At 32.7% G+C, this 22,513-nt stretch overlaps 1 protein-coding gene across 4 annotated transcripts in view; it reads left to right on the top strand.

Moving 5' to 3' along the window:
- Liprin-gamma (liprin protein kazrin) overlaps window positions 1–22,513 on the top strand; it is a 320,428-nt gene that overhangs the window by 180,688 nt on the left and 117,227 nt on the right. For all 4 annotated transcript variants that reach the window (XM_088262843.1, XM_088262844.1, XM_088262842.1 and 1 more), the window contains exon 4: window positions 13,327–13,713. In XM_088262843.1, the coding sequence (XP_088118969.1) occupies window positions 13,327–13,713 (387 nt within the window). The remainder of the gene's footprint in view (window positions 1–13,326; window positions 13,714–22,513) is intronic.

The raw sequence follows: 22,513 nt of genomic DNA, 5'->3' as shown, positions 1-22,513 counted from the left end.
AATTTTTAACCTCTATCATAAGTTTGTCTCTCATTAATAGTAAGGTAGAGGAAAGGCATTTGAGATGGTATGGGCACATAGGACGCAAAGATCCTGAACATATCGCTCACTCCTTTCAAGAACGTCATAAATCAAAAAACTTGATTTTTCTGGAGAACGTTTTTAAAGTTTAAATTAATAATACAATATATTTAAAATAAATATCAAGCCACTTATTGAACTTTTCACCGTGCAACAGATCTTTTTGGGTAAAACCTGAAGGTTTTTTCTACATTTGAAAAATATTTAGCATGTTTAAAAAAATAATTAAACAATACCTTTTCTTCAAAATGCAAAAATAACACTTTCTGCCCTGTGGCGGGTAAATATTAAGTTAAAAATATGGCTCTTTTGCTAGGATAAAGTACATTTTCTGGGCATTCCGAAAACATGCACAACTCGAAATTGACGATTTTTTATTTATGACGTTCTTGAAAGGAGTGAGCGATATTGTAAACCACGCGATCGATTTGAATACGTAAATTTGCTTTATAAAATATTTAAATAATAAATAAATAGGTATTGTATCGTATTTAAAAGCAGCTTGTAAATCGATTTCCGTTATTTAGAATTATCTAATCTAAGTATCTAATCACCAACTTTTATCAAAGAATATCTTTCCGTATACAAATTTCGTAATGGATGAAATAAAATGGGATTCCTCTTTTACAGACTTCGTTCAATTTAAATTATTGAACGCCAAACTTCATTGATAATAACAATCAGAATTCCGAAAATAACGTGAAAAAAATTTCGTGACAATAGAAAAGTCTTCAAGTTTTTCCCTGCCTGAAAAATTATTGATTATTTAATGAAATTCGAAAGACGAGAAACTTTTAAATTTTCATTGTTTACGAGGTAATAAAATCAGAAAAAATACAGATTCTCAAAATATTCGTAGAAATAATCAGCGAGGATTGATGAATAATGTAATAAAATATGGCAGGTCTAAAGCTCTGAAGTGTCGGGTTGTGGTCCCGTGGTTAGTGTCGCGATCTCTTGAGTCAGAGTTTTTTTAGTTTGAATCCACTCTACCGCAATTTGATACCTATTTTTGCAAAAATGATTTAATTTGCTGGCATAATTTCTTTCGTTGTCTTTTTTTGAATTGGAAGTAACTTAGGGGTAATATCTATGTATTTGAATTGTTTTTATTGGTATCTTTTAAAATCCATTGTGACACTCACTGCATTCAGCATAGTTATGCTTGATAATGACGATGAATGCATCAAAACATGTGTCATAATAGATTTTAAAAATAAATGGTATTTACCAAGTTATATTAAAATTTAATATATTTTCTTTTGTTACTATAATATTATCATGATAAATTTTAATGCAAATGTAATCAAATTGGTGGGTCGTTGATGGATTTATATGGGTTAGTGTTTATCCTCTGAGTGATTTTGATCAATTATTTTGAAAAGTATCAACTGTTCAAAGTCAATCTATATGCCTTCAGCAAACAAGCAAAGCCAGCTAGCCATCCAGGGCCGCATTAAAAGCACTCATATTTTATTTATTTATTTAAAATACACAAGAGCGTATGAATGAAAAGATTGTTACAGATAAATAAAGGATAGTAAATGCTGGAAACAAAGTTAATGACGAACTGAGTTCAGCTGTAGAAACAAAATCCTTTTGACACTCGAAAATATTGTGAACAAAATACCTGGTCAGATAATAAACTGCATAAAATTGACAATCATGTTTGCAGGCGTTTCCTAGAACGTAAAAATAATCCGGGGTCCGGATTTCGCATACATTAAAATTAAAGGGTTTTTTCTAAAACCCAATCTAACATAGATGGCTGTTGTGGACTTGTATGTACTGTGTCATGAGATTTATATTCGAGTAGTGTGGTTGTCGATCATGGGTTGATTAGTGAATGTAAAGTGATGCCTTAACCAGCCTATGACAGGTCGTAAGCTCTGTAAATACCCAAACTTCTATATTCTTCTTAATCTATGTTGAGATGTTAAAAATTTAAAATATGTATATACGAGTAGCGTAGAACGGGGCTACTTGAACTTTGATGTGTTACTTGAGCCCAATACAAAAAAAAAATCTGTATTTGTCTACAATAATGAATGTATAAGTGTCACCTGTCAGGGAAACTATGAATCATGTCGATACGTTTATTATTGTAGACCAAATACAGATCAAAATATTTTTTGTACTGGGCTCAAGTAACACATCAAAGTTCAAGTAGCCCCGTTCTACGGTACTCGTATAAACATATTATAAAAAAGGAATCTTTAATAACGAGACTGTTTTAAAATTTCAATTGATATTTTCATTTGAACCGCGGTTAAAACACAAAAAATATGTTGTGAAAATTGTTGTGCTGGTTTTGATCAGTACATATTGTTGCTTTATGTATGTTGAGATGACTAAAATTATATAAATTATAAATGTACGTATATATTTTTAACAAATAAATGATATTCTAAAAAAAATATTACTATCGGCCTACTCTATGCGAAGACTTATAAAAACACCCTTTACGAAATCGAATCATAAAAATTGTGATAAGTTTTGAATGGAGGACCCTTGGCGAGCCCTAGACACGTCCCTTATCTAGAATTATTCCTTGATCCGGTCCTGGTAGGAGCAATAAAACTCCGGCGCCTTATTGCAGCCGTCGAAGTCCTGTGATTTATGGCTGTCATTTCTGCCGACTAGCAGCTGACGCCCTGATTTATACAACACTTGTTACAGAAAATATTCCAATGCCGGTCCTCTTCATGCTGCCGATAAATTACTGCGAAAAATGTGATATATTCAATCTGCAGGTTCTCCTGTTTTCCTGATATGCATATTATATAGATATTTTTTTTATTTTATTTATATACATTTATTTAAATCACAATTTATGCATGTTTAGATTTTTTTTAAGATTAGGAAGAGTTATTTGCGGTGGTTTGGACATGTGAAGCAAATGGATAACGAGAGAATGACTAAGAAAATATATGTGGCGAATGTGAGAGGGAAAACAGAACGTGGACGACCGAAAAAGACTTGGCACGATCAGATCAATCAGAACCTAAAATCTGGCGGTGTCAAAAGTCTGCGTAATCGGAGGGCATGTATGACTAGATGTATGGATGTGAAGGAGGCGAGGAGTGTATGTCAGGACAGAAGAGAGTGGCGTTCCATCCTCTCTGCCTACCCCTGCGGGGAAACGGCGTGATGGTAGTAGTAGTAGTAGTAGTAGTAGAATTTTTTTTGCAGAGACCCACCAAGCCTCCTTGTGTGTCTTGTCAATGGAGTTTTTTTTAATACATTTTTTTTGTTTTTAACGATTTTAACTTAATAAACACAAAAAAGAGAAAAAAATAAGAATATAAACATTTTACAATTTTCATAAAATTAACTCTTGATCATTTACCCATTCCTTTATTTTGCCTGTCGATCGACTGTAAATGTATGGAAGTGAAGCATGGAGCTGGCAAATGAAGGATAGAAGAGGACTGCATGCAGTAAAAATGATCTCAGATAAATGTGTGGCAAAACGATGTATTTTATTCACAACATTTTGAATGTGTCCAAATACTTGTTCACAAAATCTGGATTATCTCCACTTACAGGAGTTATTTTCATATTATTTTTTGACATCTCATCAAAGATGAAGAAGAATGTGAAAGTCTGGGCATTTACGGGGCTGACGACCGTCATAGGCTGGTTTAAGTGATCACTTTACACACGTGTATTCACCAATTCAATCCATTATTGACAACCACACTACTCAAATTCTTGGAAGTTATATATATATATATATATATATATATATATATATATATATATATATATATATATATATATATATATATATATATATATATATATATATATATATATATATATATATATATATATATATATATATATATATATATATATATATATATATATATATATATATATATATATATATATATATATATATATATATATATATATATATATATATATATATATATATATATATATATATATATATATATATATATATATATATATATATATATATATATATATATATATATATATATATATATATATATATATATATATATATATATATATATATATATATATATATATATATATATATATATATATATATATATATATATATATATATATATATATATATATATATATATATATATATATATATATATATTTATATATATATTTATATATATATATATATTTATATATTATATTATTTTACTAGTAACCAGGTTTCTTCGTTTTCCGACATCGTAAGTTCTATAATAAAATTATATAAAATTGTACTTAAAACCCTCACTATATCTTATACTCTAAATCACTTAATTAAATTTATTTTGTCAGAAAAATAAATATAAATTCATGGTTTTCAACCCATGCCTTATTGTTTACATAACATAGAACTTTGTCTAGCCTTCCACGAGTCTGATGATGTCGGTAACGACGAAACCGAACGAGTTTCGTCTTCACATATGGTGTTTGAAAATTATGCAAAATGCAACGAACTACTTGTCACAATAGATTTTAAGAAATAGTGGTATTTACCAAGAAAAACTGATTTTTTGTTTGTTTATTACTTCAAATTAAAATATACAAATGAGTGTAGACACGACTAATTCATTACTTAACATTTGTGCCCTGTACAATTTGCTTAGGGTTGCCAGTTCAGTTTTTAATATTCCCGAGAAATTAAAGTGGGAGATTTCCCTCGATACTGGGAAGCAATTACCGCACCGCGGCTTACCAGACTTTTCCGGCTGTAATCTTAATTCAACCCTCTCGACATCCATCAAAATAGAGATGCTTCACCCTGTTTTATTAATGGCGTTTTACTTAATTTATTGGGGGTGGAAATGGACGCGCTTTGAATTGATTCCCACAAGCGAAAGTAATTAGTAAGATATTACATCATTTTTGTAGCCCGTGTTTCAAATGTTTGCTCTGGGTGAAACTCGTTAAACATTTTTGTGTTGGCACTGCAATTTGTCAGAGAATTACAATATATTTATACTGCTAGAACGTATAACGTTACACGTACTCAACTGTTATTTGAAGTATTATTTTATTAAGTATTATTTATTTAAGTATTATTTTATGTATAAAAAGCAAAACGCTTGTAAATGACTATTTTTTTAAGTTTATTATTGTAAATACGATAAGTTTAGAAAAGAACATCTGTAGATCTCAAAATTATTAATATCGCAGTCGTACAGGAGAAAGTGACTAACTACCAAAACGTAAAATGTTCAGGAGGGCCATTTAAGTCACTTTTGCTTGGTTAGAAAATAAACACCAATGCAGTTAGTCACTTTTAACAAGTCAATATATTATACTTCCAAGTTTTAAATCCTTTGGTATTTTTTCAAGGCAATATTAAGCTAGTAAGATATCAAATAGTCAATTATCACGTTCTTGTAAAACAATGCACTTGGTCACTTTCTCCTGTATAACTACGATATGTACATTAACAACATTGTCCGCCTCCGTAGTGTAATGGTCAGCACGCTCGGCTACCGTTCTGGAGGTCCCGGGTTCGATTCCCAAGGGGGGTAAAATAAATATAAGTGTTTTTTTTTCACTGTAATATTTATTCAACATTACCATGGACTGGTACCTGAAGCGGAGGGCTGATCACTTTTCCTTCATGTGTAAAACGATCAAGATAACACTGCGTTTATATGACACAGTGCCTTATGCACCATTCGGGTGCGGATAAGGGTTTTATTATTATAACATCAACAACAACATAAAATATTTTTCGTAGTAAGTTTATTAATTTATAGATTTGGAGTTTAATTTGTAGAACTCCATTTGAATTTTTATACTTATTTGTATTTTATAGTAAAAAAATCATCAAAATAAAATTTCTGACATCTGTTTCGCCTTGTTATGGCACTAAGTTTGACAGAAGTTTAAAAATGCCGTAACATGGCAGAAAAAAAATTATGCGTTAGTTTTTAACTAACAACATACAAACGGATAATAAACCAACAAATATAACAAAATCATGCATATATTCTCTCTGCCTGCCCCTGCGGAAAGCAGTATGATGGTTAGTTGGTAGAATTGATGAGTTTCATTAAAATTTGCAATTATATTCGTTTTCAGTGCATACTTGAGTTCAGACCACAGCTGTACTTACCGTCCAGAGAATTTCACTCAGTTTTATTGGCCATTATTTATATTACTCCGAATGGAAAACGTATCCTGTCTTTCCCTCAGGAAAATGGAGAACGTAAATTCCCTTGATTACCAATGAAACACATCCCACCTGCTTGCAATGTCCATACTGCAGACGGTTGAAGTGCATTTAGATAGATCCGCCATTTTGTATTATTTTTTTTCTTCTTTATTAATGGCTGTAGCCAATTTGTACATAATATATTACATGTTGTATACTTTATGATAAAATAAAGTGATATAATTATATGTTTTCTCTTTTTTAGGATATTATTGGTTCTAAACGTAACAAGCATAGGTCCACTCTTGTCGAAAGCTCAAGAGCTACTGCCGCTAACCCACTAGCTAGCCAGAGAACATTGAGCTTTGAGCTCCTCACGCTTGCACAGTGCAAGTATGCAAGAGTGAGATGGGAATACGATTATAGTGTCGTGGTTCCCGCACACTCTTCACGTACTATTTATACGCGAATTTGTTTCCGATATTTACAAAATACCTTCGATGTACCCCATACTTCTGATTATTCTTAATATTATTTTTTAAATCAATGCGTAAATATGTTATGGAGGAATACCCTGTAAATCTTAGCCTTTTATTTATTATATTTAAAGAGATATTATGGTCATTAGAAGCAATGTGTATAAGGTACACAACACCGGGAAGGGAGGGTTAAAAAAATACTTGTTACAGGTATTTAAACACACGCACGTATTTGTATGCAATTTTGTGTCACAATTTCAAAGCAATCACACGTGCCATAGGAAACTGTTAGTAGTAAAAACAGTCTGTTCTTGAGATAGGATATGTGAAGTTAAGTTACATTTCCAATATTGCACAAAAATCATTTAAATGCAAATCTGTTCAGTTGATTGTATTCTATCGAAATCTTTATTTAACTTGCGACAAAACGTGACCAATTCTGTGTAAAACCAATATGAAATCATTAAATCGCACCAAGGCTTAACATTTTTTTCAAGCTAGAATTCCTGATTACATAAAATCATGTATAATAGAAATGTAACGTTTTGGTGAGCACCTCCACAGTCGAAATTCTAGCGTATAACTTTATCCACGTAATATTTCATTTGAAAATTTGACCTACTTCACTATCAGATATTAATTCTATATACAACATTTTGAGTGTGTCCAAATACTGGATTATCTCCAATTACAGGAGTTATTTTCATATTATTTTTTGACATCTCATCAAAGACTAAGAAGAATATGGAAGTCTGGGCATTTACGGGGCTGACGACCGTCATAGGCCGTAAATGCCCAGACTTCCATATTCTTCTTCATCTTTGATGAAATGTCAAAAAAAATATGAAAATAACTGCTGTAATTGGAGATAATCCAGATTCTGTGAACAAGTATTTGGACACACTCAAAATGTTGTAAATAAATTATCTGGTCAAATTATAAGCTTAATTAATAAAAATGAAAATGGTATTTTCTGGCGTTTCTCATGTGTGTGGTTATAATCCAGGATTCGGACCTCACATACTAATATAAGAGTTTCTGCTTAGTAAAAAGCTTCTTTACATCTCACCAATAGATGTCTCTAGTGAAGTTCTAGTGATTCAAGAACAAGGTTTCTAAATTGGTTCATATATATTGAACTTCCGAGAATTTGAGTAGTGTGGTTGTCAATAATGGGTAGAATTGGTGAATGTTACACGTGTGTAAAGTGATCACTAAAACCAGCCTATGACGGTCGTCAGCCCCGTAAATGCCCAGACTTCCATATTCTTCTTCATCTTTGATGAGATGTCAAAAAATAATATTAATTCTATAAATATATCTTAATGGGTTCGAATGGTCAAGGAAAATTTATAATTTTACGTATTAATTTTTTTCTTACGTGTATAAAACTTAAAATCATTTATAACGGAAATGTACCGTTTTGGTGAGGACCTCCACATATATTGTTGGTGATATTATAACATCACCAGCGATATATGGGTGTGTTCATGATAGGTATTGCTGGCAGAAGCTGGTTCCGCCTTATTTACGACCGGCAAACACTTCGCGCGAATGCATTCATACACGTGATATTACGTTGATACACATTCGCGCATATAAATCTCGGCGCATGCAGGCGGAAGTGGCTTCCTAGGTCTTATCTCTCCATCACCCCCGCTGCAGACTCCGGCAAACTTCTACGGCGGAAGCGGTGCCAGGCTTCCGGTCTGGACCGTTATTGAAAATGCGCTATCTGGCTGTAAGTTTATTGAATCGAAAACTCTGCGGCTGAGTTCAAACTGCACTCGTGAGTAGTGGCTTACTGCAAATGAAAACATTTTATTCACGACATGTAAGCTGCATTAAATTTAGAATCATGTTTTCAGGCTTCTCCCAGTATGTAAAATAATCCGGATAGGATCTTGCATGCGTCTGCAAGCGACAGGCACCGTGACGTGGTTGGGTAGACGCTCGACTGTGAAACTGGCGTCGTGGGTTCGATTCTCGCCAATTGCTAAATAAATTAAATTATTCTTTTTTTTTTTTTAAAGAAAAATTTTTGTTTTTATTATTTATAAAAATATTTTAATTTCATAATATTTCTTTTAGCCTAAGCGGCTCATTATTAGAAATAGGTATTAAATTGTGGTAAAGTAAAACAAATTTATGAGGCGAATGTGATAAGTAATAAAAGCAAAGGAAAACCGATCAAAACTTGGCATGATCAAGTATTTAAAAAAACTTAAAAGTGATCAGATCAGGAGTCGGAATAATTGACAGGTTTGTATGAGGAGATGCATGAATTTGGAAGAGGCGTAGATTTTTTGCAAACACAGATTGGCATTCTATTCTATCTGCCTACGAAGCGGCATAACGATTAGTTAGTTTTTTTTTAATATTCAAGTTTAGTTTTCTTTTTCTTCTTCTTCGTTTGTTGGATGCCTGTTTTTAAGAGGGATTTGCCTCCTGCGATGTGAATTCCCCGCTGTCAATCGATTTGTTTGGCGGTCTGCCCGGGAGTCGTCTACCTTGGGACTTAGTTTAGTATTACCTTAAATTGATTAAATTTTGCAAAATGTTCAAAACTAATTTAAATCTACTTCAAAGTATTAAAAACGTCTTAAAATTAACATTAAAACATTCTTTAAACTTTTCTTAATCTAGGAGGCATTATTTTTAATTTTACGGAGTATCCTCTTTTTGTCAGACGAGTCGGTGAAGTTTACTTTGGCGAAGTAATAAAACTAACATTAGGCGAACTCTTACCGAGATCTGCTATCATTAATGCTTTTTAAAAAGAGGCTTTCTTCACCCGGGAGAGGGCTTTCTCAGAAAAAATATTGCTTTCGTGTCGTGTGATACCTTTTATAGGTGCTTGAATTTTTTATTTCCAATAAATACAGAGGAAAGATTTTTAAATCGGAGAGACATTGGATTTTTGAGAATTTTGAGATTTTTGTGTGAGAAATGCCGAAGCAATGTTTATAACTCTTGACTGCCCATACCATGGAAACCTCTCCAACGCCCACGGGGTCCACATGGGCCCAAATGTAAAGGATTATATTATTTACAACATTTTGAGTGTCCCCAAATACTTGTTTGCAAATCAGGATTATCTCCAATTATAGGAGTATTTTTCATATTATTTTTTGACATCTCATCAAAGATGAAGAAGAATATGGAAGTCAGGGCATTTACGGGGCTGACGACCGTCATAGGCTGGTTTAAGTGATCACTTTACACACGTGTAACATTCACCACTTCTACCCATTAGTGATTCAAGAACAATGTTTCAAAATTAGTTCATATATATAGAACTTTCAAGAATTTGAGTAGTGTGGTTGTCAATAATGGGTAGAATTGGTGAATGTTACACGTGTGTAAAGTGATCACTTAAACAAGCCTATGGCGGTCGTCAGCCCCGTAAATGCCCAGACTTCCATATTCTTCTTCATCTTTGATGAGATTTCAATAAATAATATTATATTATTGATTATTGCTCGACTACCGTTTTTTTCATTTATTTGGGCTGGCAACACTTCTTTAGTAACACTGATAATACTGCTTCATACCAGTTTACATTTATTCCGTTATTTAGAGTTTTCATTTTTTTTAACGAAAAAAAAAATTGGAAATTAGAAAAAAAAATCCTGGGCAGTTGAGCAGTCAAAAATTTCTGGCCCATATGGACCCTAGGGGCAGTCGTGGGTTAAGCAACATACCTGAATATATGGTACACACAAACATATGAATGTATTTCTATCAGTATACTCATATGTAATACTAAAAACACCTTTCATGAAATATTTCATCTCCATTACATTTGTTTTGAATTGTTAATGGAAACACGAAAACTGTCCGCCTCCGCAGTGCAATGGTCAGCACGCTCGGCTACCGTTCTGGAGGTCCCGGGTTCGATTCCCAAGGGGGGTAAAATAAATATAAGTGATTTTTTCACTGTCGTATTTATTCTATATTACCCTGGACTGGTACCTGAAGCGGAGGGCTGATCACCTTTCCTTCATGTGTAAACTATCAAGATAACACTGCATTTATATGACGCAGTGCCCTATGCACCATTGGGGTGCGGATAAGGGTTTTATTATATCATATTATTTTCGAAAATTACAGTTGCTTTCATTGAGAGGTAAATAGTAATACATTTGATTTTTCCATAGTCCTTGAACGTATTATAATTTTAACAAACCAATTTCGTCTTTTTAGAAAAATATCCACTGTTCTAGTTGTTTTAATTTTTGTCGCTTTCTCTTAAATTCAAAATACTCAAATTTACTATTTGAGCTTAACTATTATATTTAAAAAAAAAAACAATATTATTTTTATGCCACATTTATGGGATATATTGTATAAATATTATAAAATCTGCTTTTATTTTCGGTACAGGGTTGAAAAATGCCCAAATCTAATAAAAGAAGTTATTTTGAAAAATTAAATATTAGAGAAAATTCTTTATGTTGTTTGCAGAGTTATTGAAGGCGATTTCGAGTTATTTTTGCGTGGGTTCTTGGTGATATTTTTCATTACAGAATGTTCAAACATTTTATGAAATCATTTTAAAGACAAACGAAGGCTAAAACCAAGACAGTAAAACGACCAGAGATAAGAATGAATACCACAATTTTACGAGAAAATTAAACAAATAAAACCTTCACGAAAATAAAATCTAAAATGTTTGTTTGCCACAAAAATAATTAAAACATCTGAAGTATGACGATTAAAATCTTAGAGTACTGTTTCAAAGGAATGTTGAATACAACCTTATAGTTTTATACAGCTTCTTGTAATGGGGAACATGTAAATCTAAATATGTATTAAAACAACGTACAAGTTTTTCTCTTTTACTTGTACATGTGAGTATTTACGAGTAGTTCTCATTTACTTGTACTGTACTACAAACGAGTATTTACGATTAGTTCTCTTTCAGTCATACTGTACTTTATTCGTGTAGTTATCTTTCACTTGTACTATACTACATACTTACGAGTAGTTTTCTCTCGGTTGTACTGTACTACATATGAGTAGTTCTCTTTCAAGTGTACTATAACTCCTGCTTGTAGTTTTTTTTTACTTGTACCATACTATATACGAGTAGGTATCTAACGAATTATTTTCTTTCACTTTTACTATACTGCATACACTTATGAAAACGAGTAGTTCTCTTTCATCTGTACTGTACTACATTTGAGTATCTACAAGTAGTATTCTTTCACTTGTACTATACTACAAACGAATATCAACGAGTAGTTCTCTTTTACTTGAACTGTACTACATCTGAGTATCTACAAGTAGTTTTCTTTCACTTGTACTGTACTACATCTAAGGAGTTCTCTTTCACTGGTTTTGTGCTATATATGTAATTGTATCTACGGGTGATCTCTTTCACGTACTGTACTACATACAAGCACTTACTAATAGTTCTCCTTATAAATGAATGAATGAATGAATTGGTAATTTTCTCTATCTAAGGAGTTCTCTTTCACTGGTTTTGTGCTATATAAGTGTATCTACGAGTGTTCTCTTTCACTTATACTGTACTACACACAAGCACCTACTAATAGTTCTCTTTCACTTATAAATGATGAATTGGCAATTTTCTCTATCCTGAGACGAGAGCCATACAAAAATTGTCTCCGTCTCAAGTTTTTTTAAAACCCGGATGTAAAAATAAGTATGATTTCGCTTTTAATTGTGAATCAGGTACTTTAACTTGAATTAAAGCAGAGGTGTATTTCGGGATCAGTCATGATTTATCTTCCTAAAATGTGAAAATAATAATGTTTTGAATAATTTGAGACACGCAACATTTAATATAGAATTAAGTTGTTCCTTAATCGTATTACACACTTTAGCGAAGGCCTCCGCTGCAGAAGAATAAATTCGTTTCGCCTTATCTTGATATGCTAATAGAAAACATTAGTCACGTGAAATTGTAAGCGAGGCTTACAGGGATATTTTAGGAGCTCTCAAGGGTTAATATTACTGTATTTCGTGGTTACAAATTAACGTTACCTCTGAAAATATACATAGTTTTAAAATACATACCAAATACCACAAAAATATCGTTCTCATTTCTATTCGACTACAATTTGTCCGCCTCCGTAGTGTAATAGTTAGCGTGTTTAGCTACCGTGCCGTACAAATTCAATTTTGATCTTCCTCATATAAAAAGAGTCAATTTTATCTAAAGTTGAGGCTTTTATATAAAATATTGAAATTACATATATATTAAATGTCAAAAATGTATAATAAAATCTAAAAATGCTATAACAAGGCGAAACAATTGTCACAATCATTGTCACAGTTATTTTTAGATGTTTTTTATAAATTGTATTTGATTTTATTTTTATTTTATTTTATTTGGAAACTTTACAGAACAGTTACATAAATACATTTACATTATTGAATAACAAAAAAAGGTAACATTCCAAAATTTTAAAATTACCTGGAAGAAGGACGGGAGGAAGGAAAAGGGAAAAAAAAAGAAAGATCAAAACTGTAGTCCAAGACAAATAATGAAAATTAAATTAAATAAAAATAAAACCTTTATATATAATTATCTAAATAAAACCTTATCATTATTTGATTTGTTTAATGATTTGGTTTCAGACGACACGTCAGGGCGCTCCGGTTCCGGGCGCGAGAACCGCACCACGCCCGAGGCGCCTCATCCGGGCAGCAACATATGCCCTGCCTCGGCACCCGCCTCGCCGCGCGCACCCGTCGAGCCGGCGCCCGCCTCGCCGCGCCTGCTGGACGCGCCGCGCCGCCTGCGCCACGAGAACGAGCGTCTGCGCGGCGAGGTGGCCCGCCTGCGCCGGCTCGTGGTGGCGGGCGCGGAGCGAGGCGAGGCGGGCACGGCGCTGCTTGCGGGCGCCGGGCGGGGCGAGCCGGGCGCGGAGCGAGGCGAGCCGGGCGCGGAGCGAGGCGAGGAGGGCGACGCCAGGATCAGGACCTTGGAGGCCGAGCTGAGGCTGGCCAGGGAAGCGGTTATTGGTGAGTCGATCATTTATTTACTGACTATACAACATAAATAACACACAAACATCGTTGAAACCAGTGGTTGGCAACCTTTTGAGAGACAAGGTAAAAAAAACTACAATTATGAAAATTTCATGAAATATGTGGGTAAAAGTTGTTTTAAAAAACATTTAAGAAAAATTTCATAAAATAAAATAAATACATGTACATATGTGTCTAAAAAAATATTTTATAAAATAAAATTGTTTTGAAAAATATTCACCTTACTTTTGTAATTGTTGCTATTTTCAATGAATAAATAATTGTGTAAAAAATGTCAATATTTATGATCATCATATTTTTTTGTTATGGTAGGTGATTAAAAGTGTCGTAATGAGTAGTTTAATTACCTAAATAAATAGAAAAAGACTATGTCCAATAATTTAATAAAATTAAAACATGTGTTTTACTCACAAACATTGAATGAGTGTGTCTAAATTTCTGTTCACAAATTCTGCATTTTTTGTCGTTTATTTGATTTTCCAAATATTTTGACTCAAATTTTAGTCGGTTGATCAATCATAAATGGGAGATTAATAAATGTTTACAATTATGTAACAATTATCACATTAATGATATGTGTTTTTTGCGGATTATTATTAAATCACCTAATGAGATGTATTGGTGGAATTTAAAAAAAATCATGGAATTTATGATATGACAAAATGAACATAACTTATATACATAAGAAAAATTTAAAAAAAAAAATAGTTTCGTATCCTTTAATAAGAGATACGATGACACGGACCGTTTGACCGTTGGATCAAGTATTTTTTAACAAAAAATGACCAATTAGTATTATAACAAACATATTAATGAAATTGCTGAAATTATTATTAAATTGCCAAGTGAAACGTTGTTTAAGGGTGATTTAAATCCCCCTCTGAGTTCAGGATAAGTTAAAAACACTCTCAAACGTTTACCTCACGAACTCCATTTTAAAAATCCCATTTCCTTTAGACCACCTCTGTATGCACGAGGGTATGGCCGCATTTAAAACCCGTAAAGGTCACATTACAACCTACCCCGAATTTAACTAACCCGCTCCCCTAATGGATTTGTCACGTATGTCTTCGGCGCAGCTTGTCTGTGGGAAGGGAGGACCACCCTTGCATACAAAACAGCCGTGTTCTTAGCAGCGGCTAGCTCGCCCCCTTAATCCATATTGCAAACTTTCGTATTCCAGTTATCCCAAATCGGGCTCGTAGACCACAGTTCGTGGGACAATTCTGAGGTAAACCTTCATCCAAGGAGGAATATACCATTTACTGTATAAAATTTATGAGGCGAATGTTGTTGCAAAAAAGAACAGAGGAAGACCGAGAAAAAATTGACACGATCAGGTATGTCAAATACTTGAAAGCGGACAGGTAAGGAGTTGAAATAATCGGCGGGTATGTATGAGGACATGCACAAACTTGGAAGAGGTGAAGTATGTTTTCAAAGACGGAGTGGTAAGCACAGAGAATAGAATGACAAACTGTGTCTTCGAAAAAATTATTCGCCTCTTTCACGTTCATGCATCTCTTCATACATACCCGCCGATTATTATTGCTCCTAACCTGACCACTTTCAAGTATTTAACATAGATACCTGATCGTGCCTGAGGTTTTCTCGATCTTCCTCGGTTTCTATTTCCAACTACATTCGCTCCATTTATTTGTTTTAGCGTTCTTTCGTTCCATATGTCCAAATCATCTCAACACACCTTTCGTAATTTTATCGATATTGCTTATAGCAGCTTTGCATTTGTTCCTTATTTCACCATTCGAACATCGTTTTGCCACACATTCCTCTGAGAGATCGCATTACGTCTTCATTCAGTCTACTTTCATCCTTCCTTATTGCCGATTTTATGCTTTACTTCCAAACACGTCATGTATGTAAATTAAATATAGGAATATTAAAATGACTTTCATTAACGATTCAAAGAAATATGAGCGACTGCAGTAATATGATAACCGCTCTCTGAATCTGTATATTATTTAAGATCATTCATTATGACACAAAGGGAGGTGAGAAAACAAATGTAGCGACTCATCACCTCCCATTGAGATGTGACATTGATCGCTCGGCCGCTCGAATCGGCCTGTCACATCACTATTCCCTCGTCACGTGACCAATTCCCCGGTGACATTAACAATTGGCGCAATCTGTCGGCTGATGCTGGAACTAAACCCCATTTATCCGATCCGAGTTTAACCGCCAACCGGCAGTTACAGTACGAATTTTCCTTTGCGTTATCCGTCATTTACTGTTACTAGATTTCGTGCGAATCGAATGAAGTCGTTATTAATCAACGTTCAATTTCATAATGGTAGTTTAACCGATAACTACTGCGAAATTTAATATGTATTCATTCTTCTACCTGTCAGTTAAGGTTTAATTTATATTCAACAGCTTCCTCGCAATGCATTCAACTGTTGATTTGTATTGCTGTTGATTGATTTATTGACCAATTTAAATAATTTGATTCATTTCCATTTTTAATTTATTAGAATTTTTAATGAAAATTTAGAATGAATTATTTTATAATATGTATATAAAAAGAATATTTTTAAGTGGTATTATACATATATTTTTAGGTGGTAAACAATGAATGATAAGGTACGGTTATATTACTATACGACAAAATTATCAATGATTATCATTAAATTAAATTAACAATTTATGTGGTATTACACATAGTTACGATGAATGACACGGAGAGTGTTATATTACCGTACCATAAAGTAAACAATATTTTTAATATTAGGTGGTATTACACAAAGTGAAACGATGAATGATAAGGAGAGTATTTTATTATAATATAACGTTATTGACAATGAAGCAAGGTGAAGAGATAAGGAGAGCCTTATTTCACTTGTTTACTTTGAACGATGAATGATAAGGAGAGTGTTATATTATCAATTCACAATGTTTACAATGGTCTTAATAAACAAAATGTTCACAATTGTTTTAAAATGCAAAAAAAGTGTAAAAAATGATCACTTTATCCATCCAAATGCTAGATACCTGAGATACTCAGACTTCCATCTTTCGTCGTACAAAAAAACGATAGATGTTTCATTTCATGTTAAGACATCTTTAATATTGACGACTCTCTCAGGTTGTGGTCCCGTGGTTAGTGTCGTGGACTCTTAAGTTAGAGTTTCTCGGTTCGAACCCATTCTTTCACAGTTTGATACCTTTTTCAAACTATGGGCCGCTTAGGCTGACAGAAATAGCATGAAATTGAAGCATTTTTGTAAATAATAATATAATAATATAAAAAATCCCTTACCGCACCCCAATGGTGCATAGGGCACTGCTTCATATAAACGCAGTGTTATCTCGATCGATTACGCATGAAGGAAAGGTGATCAGCCCTCCACTTCAGGTACCAGTCCAGTGTAATATTGAATAAAAATAAGAGTGAAAAAATCACTTATATTTATTAAACCCCCCTGGGAATCGAACCCGGAACCTCCAGAACGATAGGTGAGCATGCTGACCATTACACTACGGAGGCGGACAAAATAATAATAATAAAAATAATAAAAATAATATAAATAGTAATAATTATAATAAAAACCTAAATATACATAAATACAAAAATTAAAAACACCAATATTTCTCTTTAAAAAAATGATTCAGTGGTATTACACAAAGTGAACGATGAGAGTGTTATATCACCATACTACGAATTTAACAATATTTTTAATATATAAAATATAAAAATAATTATTTGTTTATATTGACGTCATTAAATTGTATTGAACCGCTTCAATATTTGTATTGCTAACATAACATTTTGCAGAATGCAGTGAAAACGTGTTTGAATTTCTCTTTAAACTAAGTAAACCCTTCCGATCCCGTGAGAATGTTTTGTATTGTGCAACTAGTCAACTCAAACAGAAGCATTAACTAATCCCCTGTGAATAGTTTAGTCATATTTGATTCGACCGACGATGGAAGAGTTAAATATTAAAACAGATGATTCCAACCAGTTTATACAGTTCAGCGCCTGAAATTCGGGAGCAATTTCATTGTTCCTGAATTTTATTTGTTTATGCATTTTTACAAAATAAAAATTATTATTTTATGAATGCATTTTTACACATTAAAAATGCGTACATATCACCACAAAGTGACTGCCGAATCAATTAATGGAATTTATATTACAACATTTTGAGTGTGTTCCAATACACAAATCTGGATTATTTTTAACATAATTTTTTGACATCTCAACATAGATGAGGAAGAATATGGAAATCTGGGCATTCGAGGGGGTAACGACCTCATAGCCTGGTTTATAAGTGATCACTTTACACACGTGCAACATTCACCAATTCTACCCATGATTGACAACCACACTACTCAAATTCTTGGAATTTCTAAATAAACGAATATTGTTCAAATTCGAAATATAGTACTTGAATTCACTAGATTTTCACTAGAGAAATCTATGGAGAGATAAAAGAAGCTTTTATTGAGTTGAATTTCATCATTTGTATGTAAGGTCCGAATCCTGGATATAATCACATATATACATGGAAAAAGCCTAGAAAATGTACTTTTTTTATTTTTATTTTTATTTAAGCTTATAATTGGATCAGATAATTTATTCAACAACATTTTGACTATGTCCAAATACTTGTTCATAAATCTGGATTATCCTCAATTATAGGAGTTATTTTTCATATAATTTTTTTTGACATCTTAACAAAGATGATGAATCCATGTGAAAAAAAATATTATTTTTTGACATCTCATCAAAGATGAAGAAGAATATGGAAGTCTGGGCATTTACGGGGCTTACGACCGTCGTAGGCTGGTTTAAGTGATCACTTTACACACGTGTAACATTCACCAATTCTACCCATTATTGACAACCACAGTACTCAAATTATTGGAAGTTTTATATATATGAACCAATTTAAAAACCTTGTTCATGAATCACTAGAACTTCACTAGAGACATCTATTGGTGAGATGTAAAGAAGCTTTTTATTAAGCAGAAACTCTTATATTAGTATGTGAGATCCGAATCCTGGATTATAATCACACACATGAGAAACGCCAGAAAATACCATTTTCATTTTTATTATTAAGCTTATAATTTGACCAGATAATTTATTTACAACATTTTGAGTGTGTCCAAATACTTGTAGAATAATGGGTAAAATAATGGGTAGAATTGGTGAATGTTACACGTGTGTAAAGTGATCACTTAAACCAGCCTATGACGGTCGTAAGCCCCGTAAATGCCCAGACTTCCATATTCTTCTTCATCTTTGATGAGATGTCAAAAAATAATATGAAAATAACTCCTGTAATTGGAGATAATCCAGATTTTGTGAACAAGTATTTGGACACACTCAAAATGTTGAAAAAAAATATATAAAAAATAACTCCTATAATTGGAGATAATCCAGATTTGCGAAAAAGTATTTGGACACACTCAAAATGTTGTTAATATTGTTTAATGTTATTTTCGGTAATTAGCTTTATTAGTTTACATTTTAATTGATTATTAGCTATGTCGATGAAAAAATTCTCAATTTACTGAGTGTAGAATAAATCGAACATGACAACTTTCCGTACTCTTCAGCATCATTATATCGGGAAATCCCAACAAAATTCAATTCGACGTCGTATTATTTGGTGAGAATTTCTGAAAGGGAAACGTAAATAAAGGTTTATCCCGCCGAAATCCCGCGGGATATCCTCCATCTTCCCTCTGCTAATCCTCTTCCCACGGTACTTTTACAATTTCAGGAATAAAGGTTCAGGTGACGAGAGAAATATCGAGAAAACGTCTCAGATCTTTGTGCGGCCGGAAATTATTATGCCCTCAGACCCGAAGATCGTTTTCTTTCGATAGGAAATTTCCCCGAAAGGGGTGATTTGTTATTTTAGCATATTTTAGATTATGAAGCAGCGATTAAAATCAGTGCTTTGTAGTTAAAGGATTCAATTCTTTATTCGGTATTCCAAGGAGCTCGAAGGAATTTCGTTAAAGCTATTTAAATTAGACGCGATTCAAGCGAACTCTTTCTGAATACTTTTAGCGTTTTAATTCTATTAAATATTTCCTTTGTGTTGTTTTTCTTTCAATTTGAAGCTACTTTTTTACGGGCCTTTTTTATTATTAAATAGGTCCTATTAAAAATGATCGTTGTGAATTATTAGACGTATTTTCACGTCTTTTGTGTTTAATGAAGTCTAGTACAATATGTATACAAACAAAATAGCCATACTTCTTCATCTCCATAGTGTGGTGGCTAGAGAGTTTGGCTGCGGTGTTGGAGGTTCCGGGGTCGATTCCCTTGGAAGTTATAAAAACAAATATTTTAATTTTTAATTTAAGTTTTACCTCGTAAATATTTCTGTTTTAGTGATACTAGCCAAGTAAAACTTAAATTACAAAATGAATAGATATTACCTAAATGGAAATTATTTATTGTATCGGAAATGATGATAGATGATTTCGTGTATTTGGGTAGTATGTTTTCTAGGGATGGAAAGATTGATAAAGACATAGAAAGGAGAGTGAATGCTGGGAACAAAGTGAATGGTGCACTGAAATCAGTTATAGCAAATAAAAACCTATCAGCGGAAGCTAAACTGGCAGTGCACAACGGAGTACTGGTTCCAACTCTAATATATGGAAGTGAAACATGGAGTTGGCAAAAGAAGGATGAAAGTAGACTGAATGCAGTCGAAATGCGATCTCTCAGAAGAATGTGCGACAAAACGATGTATGATAGATGTGCGAATAGTGAAATAAGGAAGGAATGCAAAGCTGAGATAAGCATTATCGATAAAATTATATATAAAAAAGAACTAAAAAGAACTAAACATATATATGAAAAAGAAACAGTGTACAAGTTGTTGGGTTTCAAAAGGGTAGGGGTGGGGGTAATGGTGTTTTAAGGAGGGGTAAGAGCAAGGAAGAAGATAACTCTGTTTAGGTTGGGTTTGATTTTATGGGAAAAATATTAAAAATGGGACTTTGACTTACGTTTATTTGATTACAATCACATAAACGTAAGTCAAAGTCCCATTTTGAATAATTTTAGTAATAAATTAAACCCTGAAGAGGGCAACAGGTTGTTGCTGAAACTAGTTGGGTAATAAAAATGTGAGTGGATCAGAACACAAAGTATTTTTATTTCTCGAAATAATATATCAATATGACCCACAAAGTGAATGCTTTCAATATTCAAAATTAGTATAAGTGTTTTCTTAATGATTGTAACATGTCTTTCCGCAAAGTAAATGCCGAAATAATAAATAAAATATTACTAGGACTATCAAAGGAGAAAATTTACCTTTTTTATTAAAATAACTTAAATAGTCAGTATTTCATATTATAAATTCCCACCCTTGCTGTCTTATCAACACACAGAATCCTTTAAAGATCCTTCAGGTTCCTTTATAACTAAACCTTCCATATTTCCCTTCGATTTCCGAATTAGAATGTTCCATTATGCATGAAGGCTTCATCACAGGACATCGTTTGTATACACCCAAATTATCCTTTGAAAGGGAATATTGTTCACCATATTTAATATCAATCATATTCTAATCTGATCCTTATTCTCTTTAAATAATTAGATGAACAATAATATTTCCGAAATCATTAAATCATTGAAATCATTAAATCGCACCAAAACGTAACAATTTTACAAGTTAGAATTCCTGATTACTTAAAATCGTTTATAATGGAAATGTAACGTTTTGGTGAGCACCTCCACAGTTGAAATTTTAGCGTATAACTTTATTAACTTAATATTTCATTTGAAAATTCGACCTACTGCACTATCAGATATTAATTCTATAAATATATCTTAATGGGTTCGAAAGGTAACAGTAAAGGAAAATCTATAATTTTACGTATTCATTTCGTTCTTACGTGTGTAAAATTGAATATCATAGTTATGTTATAATCATTGCTCGAATTTGTATTGAATAAATGTTGTACAGGTTGGCGCAAAATCAATCAACCTCAGACATTTGTAAACTATGCTACTATTAAGTCATCCTCGGGATTTATGCACTAATTCTAAAACATTGAAATACTCATAATTAGGTTATAATTAATAACACTTCCCTTACGATACCAAAAACTTCTACGCACTCCGTGCACCATATAAAAATATGATTTGAAAAAATCCTAAATGTTGCTTTTATTGAGCATTGCGCAGCGAATACGTCAACTCCGGATGACAACTTGTGAGCTACAAATGGAATCGTCCAAAAACAGTATGAAGCCGCGCGCGCATACGTACCCTGAGGATGACAAGGTTTTTGTCGAAACCGGTTGGAAAAAAGTGTACCAATAAAAAATGGTTAAAACAAAGTTGTTTAATTTTTTAGAGTTTATAAAATGTGCCACAAAGTATCTCCGAAAAACATTCAAGAAAAAATACTAGTAAGTAGTCAATAAATGAAAACTGAATACTTATATTTACGTTGATAAAGAAAAAATACATGCTTATTTAGTAAAAGCGTTTCGTATTTTTAATCATGCTGATGGTTTTTCCTACAACCGTAACAATTTTAAAACAACTTATTAAATATTATTTATTGATTCGGCATTAACTTTGTGGAATGACATGATTATTTTATTAAAATTAAACACTTGAATATACCACTTAAATGAGTTTTATTTTTATTTACGTCTAGTTTCGAAAACGACAGATGTTTTCATCTTCTGGTACAAATTAAAAATAACGAACAAAAATATATTAAGGTGTATATATAGGTTAATAAATATTTCGAGGGGGGTT

This window comes from Brachycentrus maculatus, unplaced genomic scaffold, assembly GCF_059751285.1.
Source record: "Brachycentrus maculatus isolate JH-2025_06_01 unplaced genomic scaffold, ASM5975128v1 h1tg000190l, whole genome shotgun sequence".
NCBI lineage: Eukaryota > Metazoa > Arthropoda > Insecta > Trichoptera > Brachycentridae > Brachycentrus > Brachycentrus maculatus.
The sequence above is the reverse complement of the archived record's forward strand: the minus strand, read 5'-3'. Positions and strand labels throughout refer to the sequence as shown.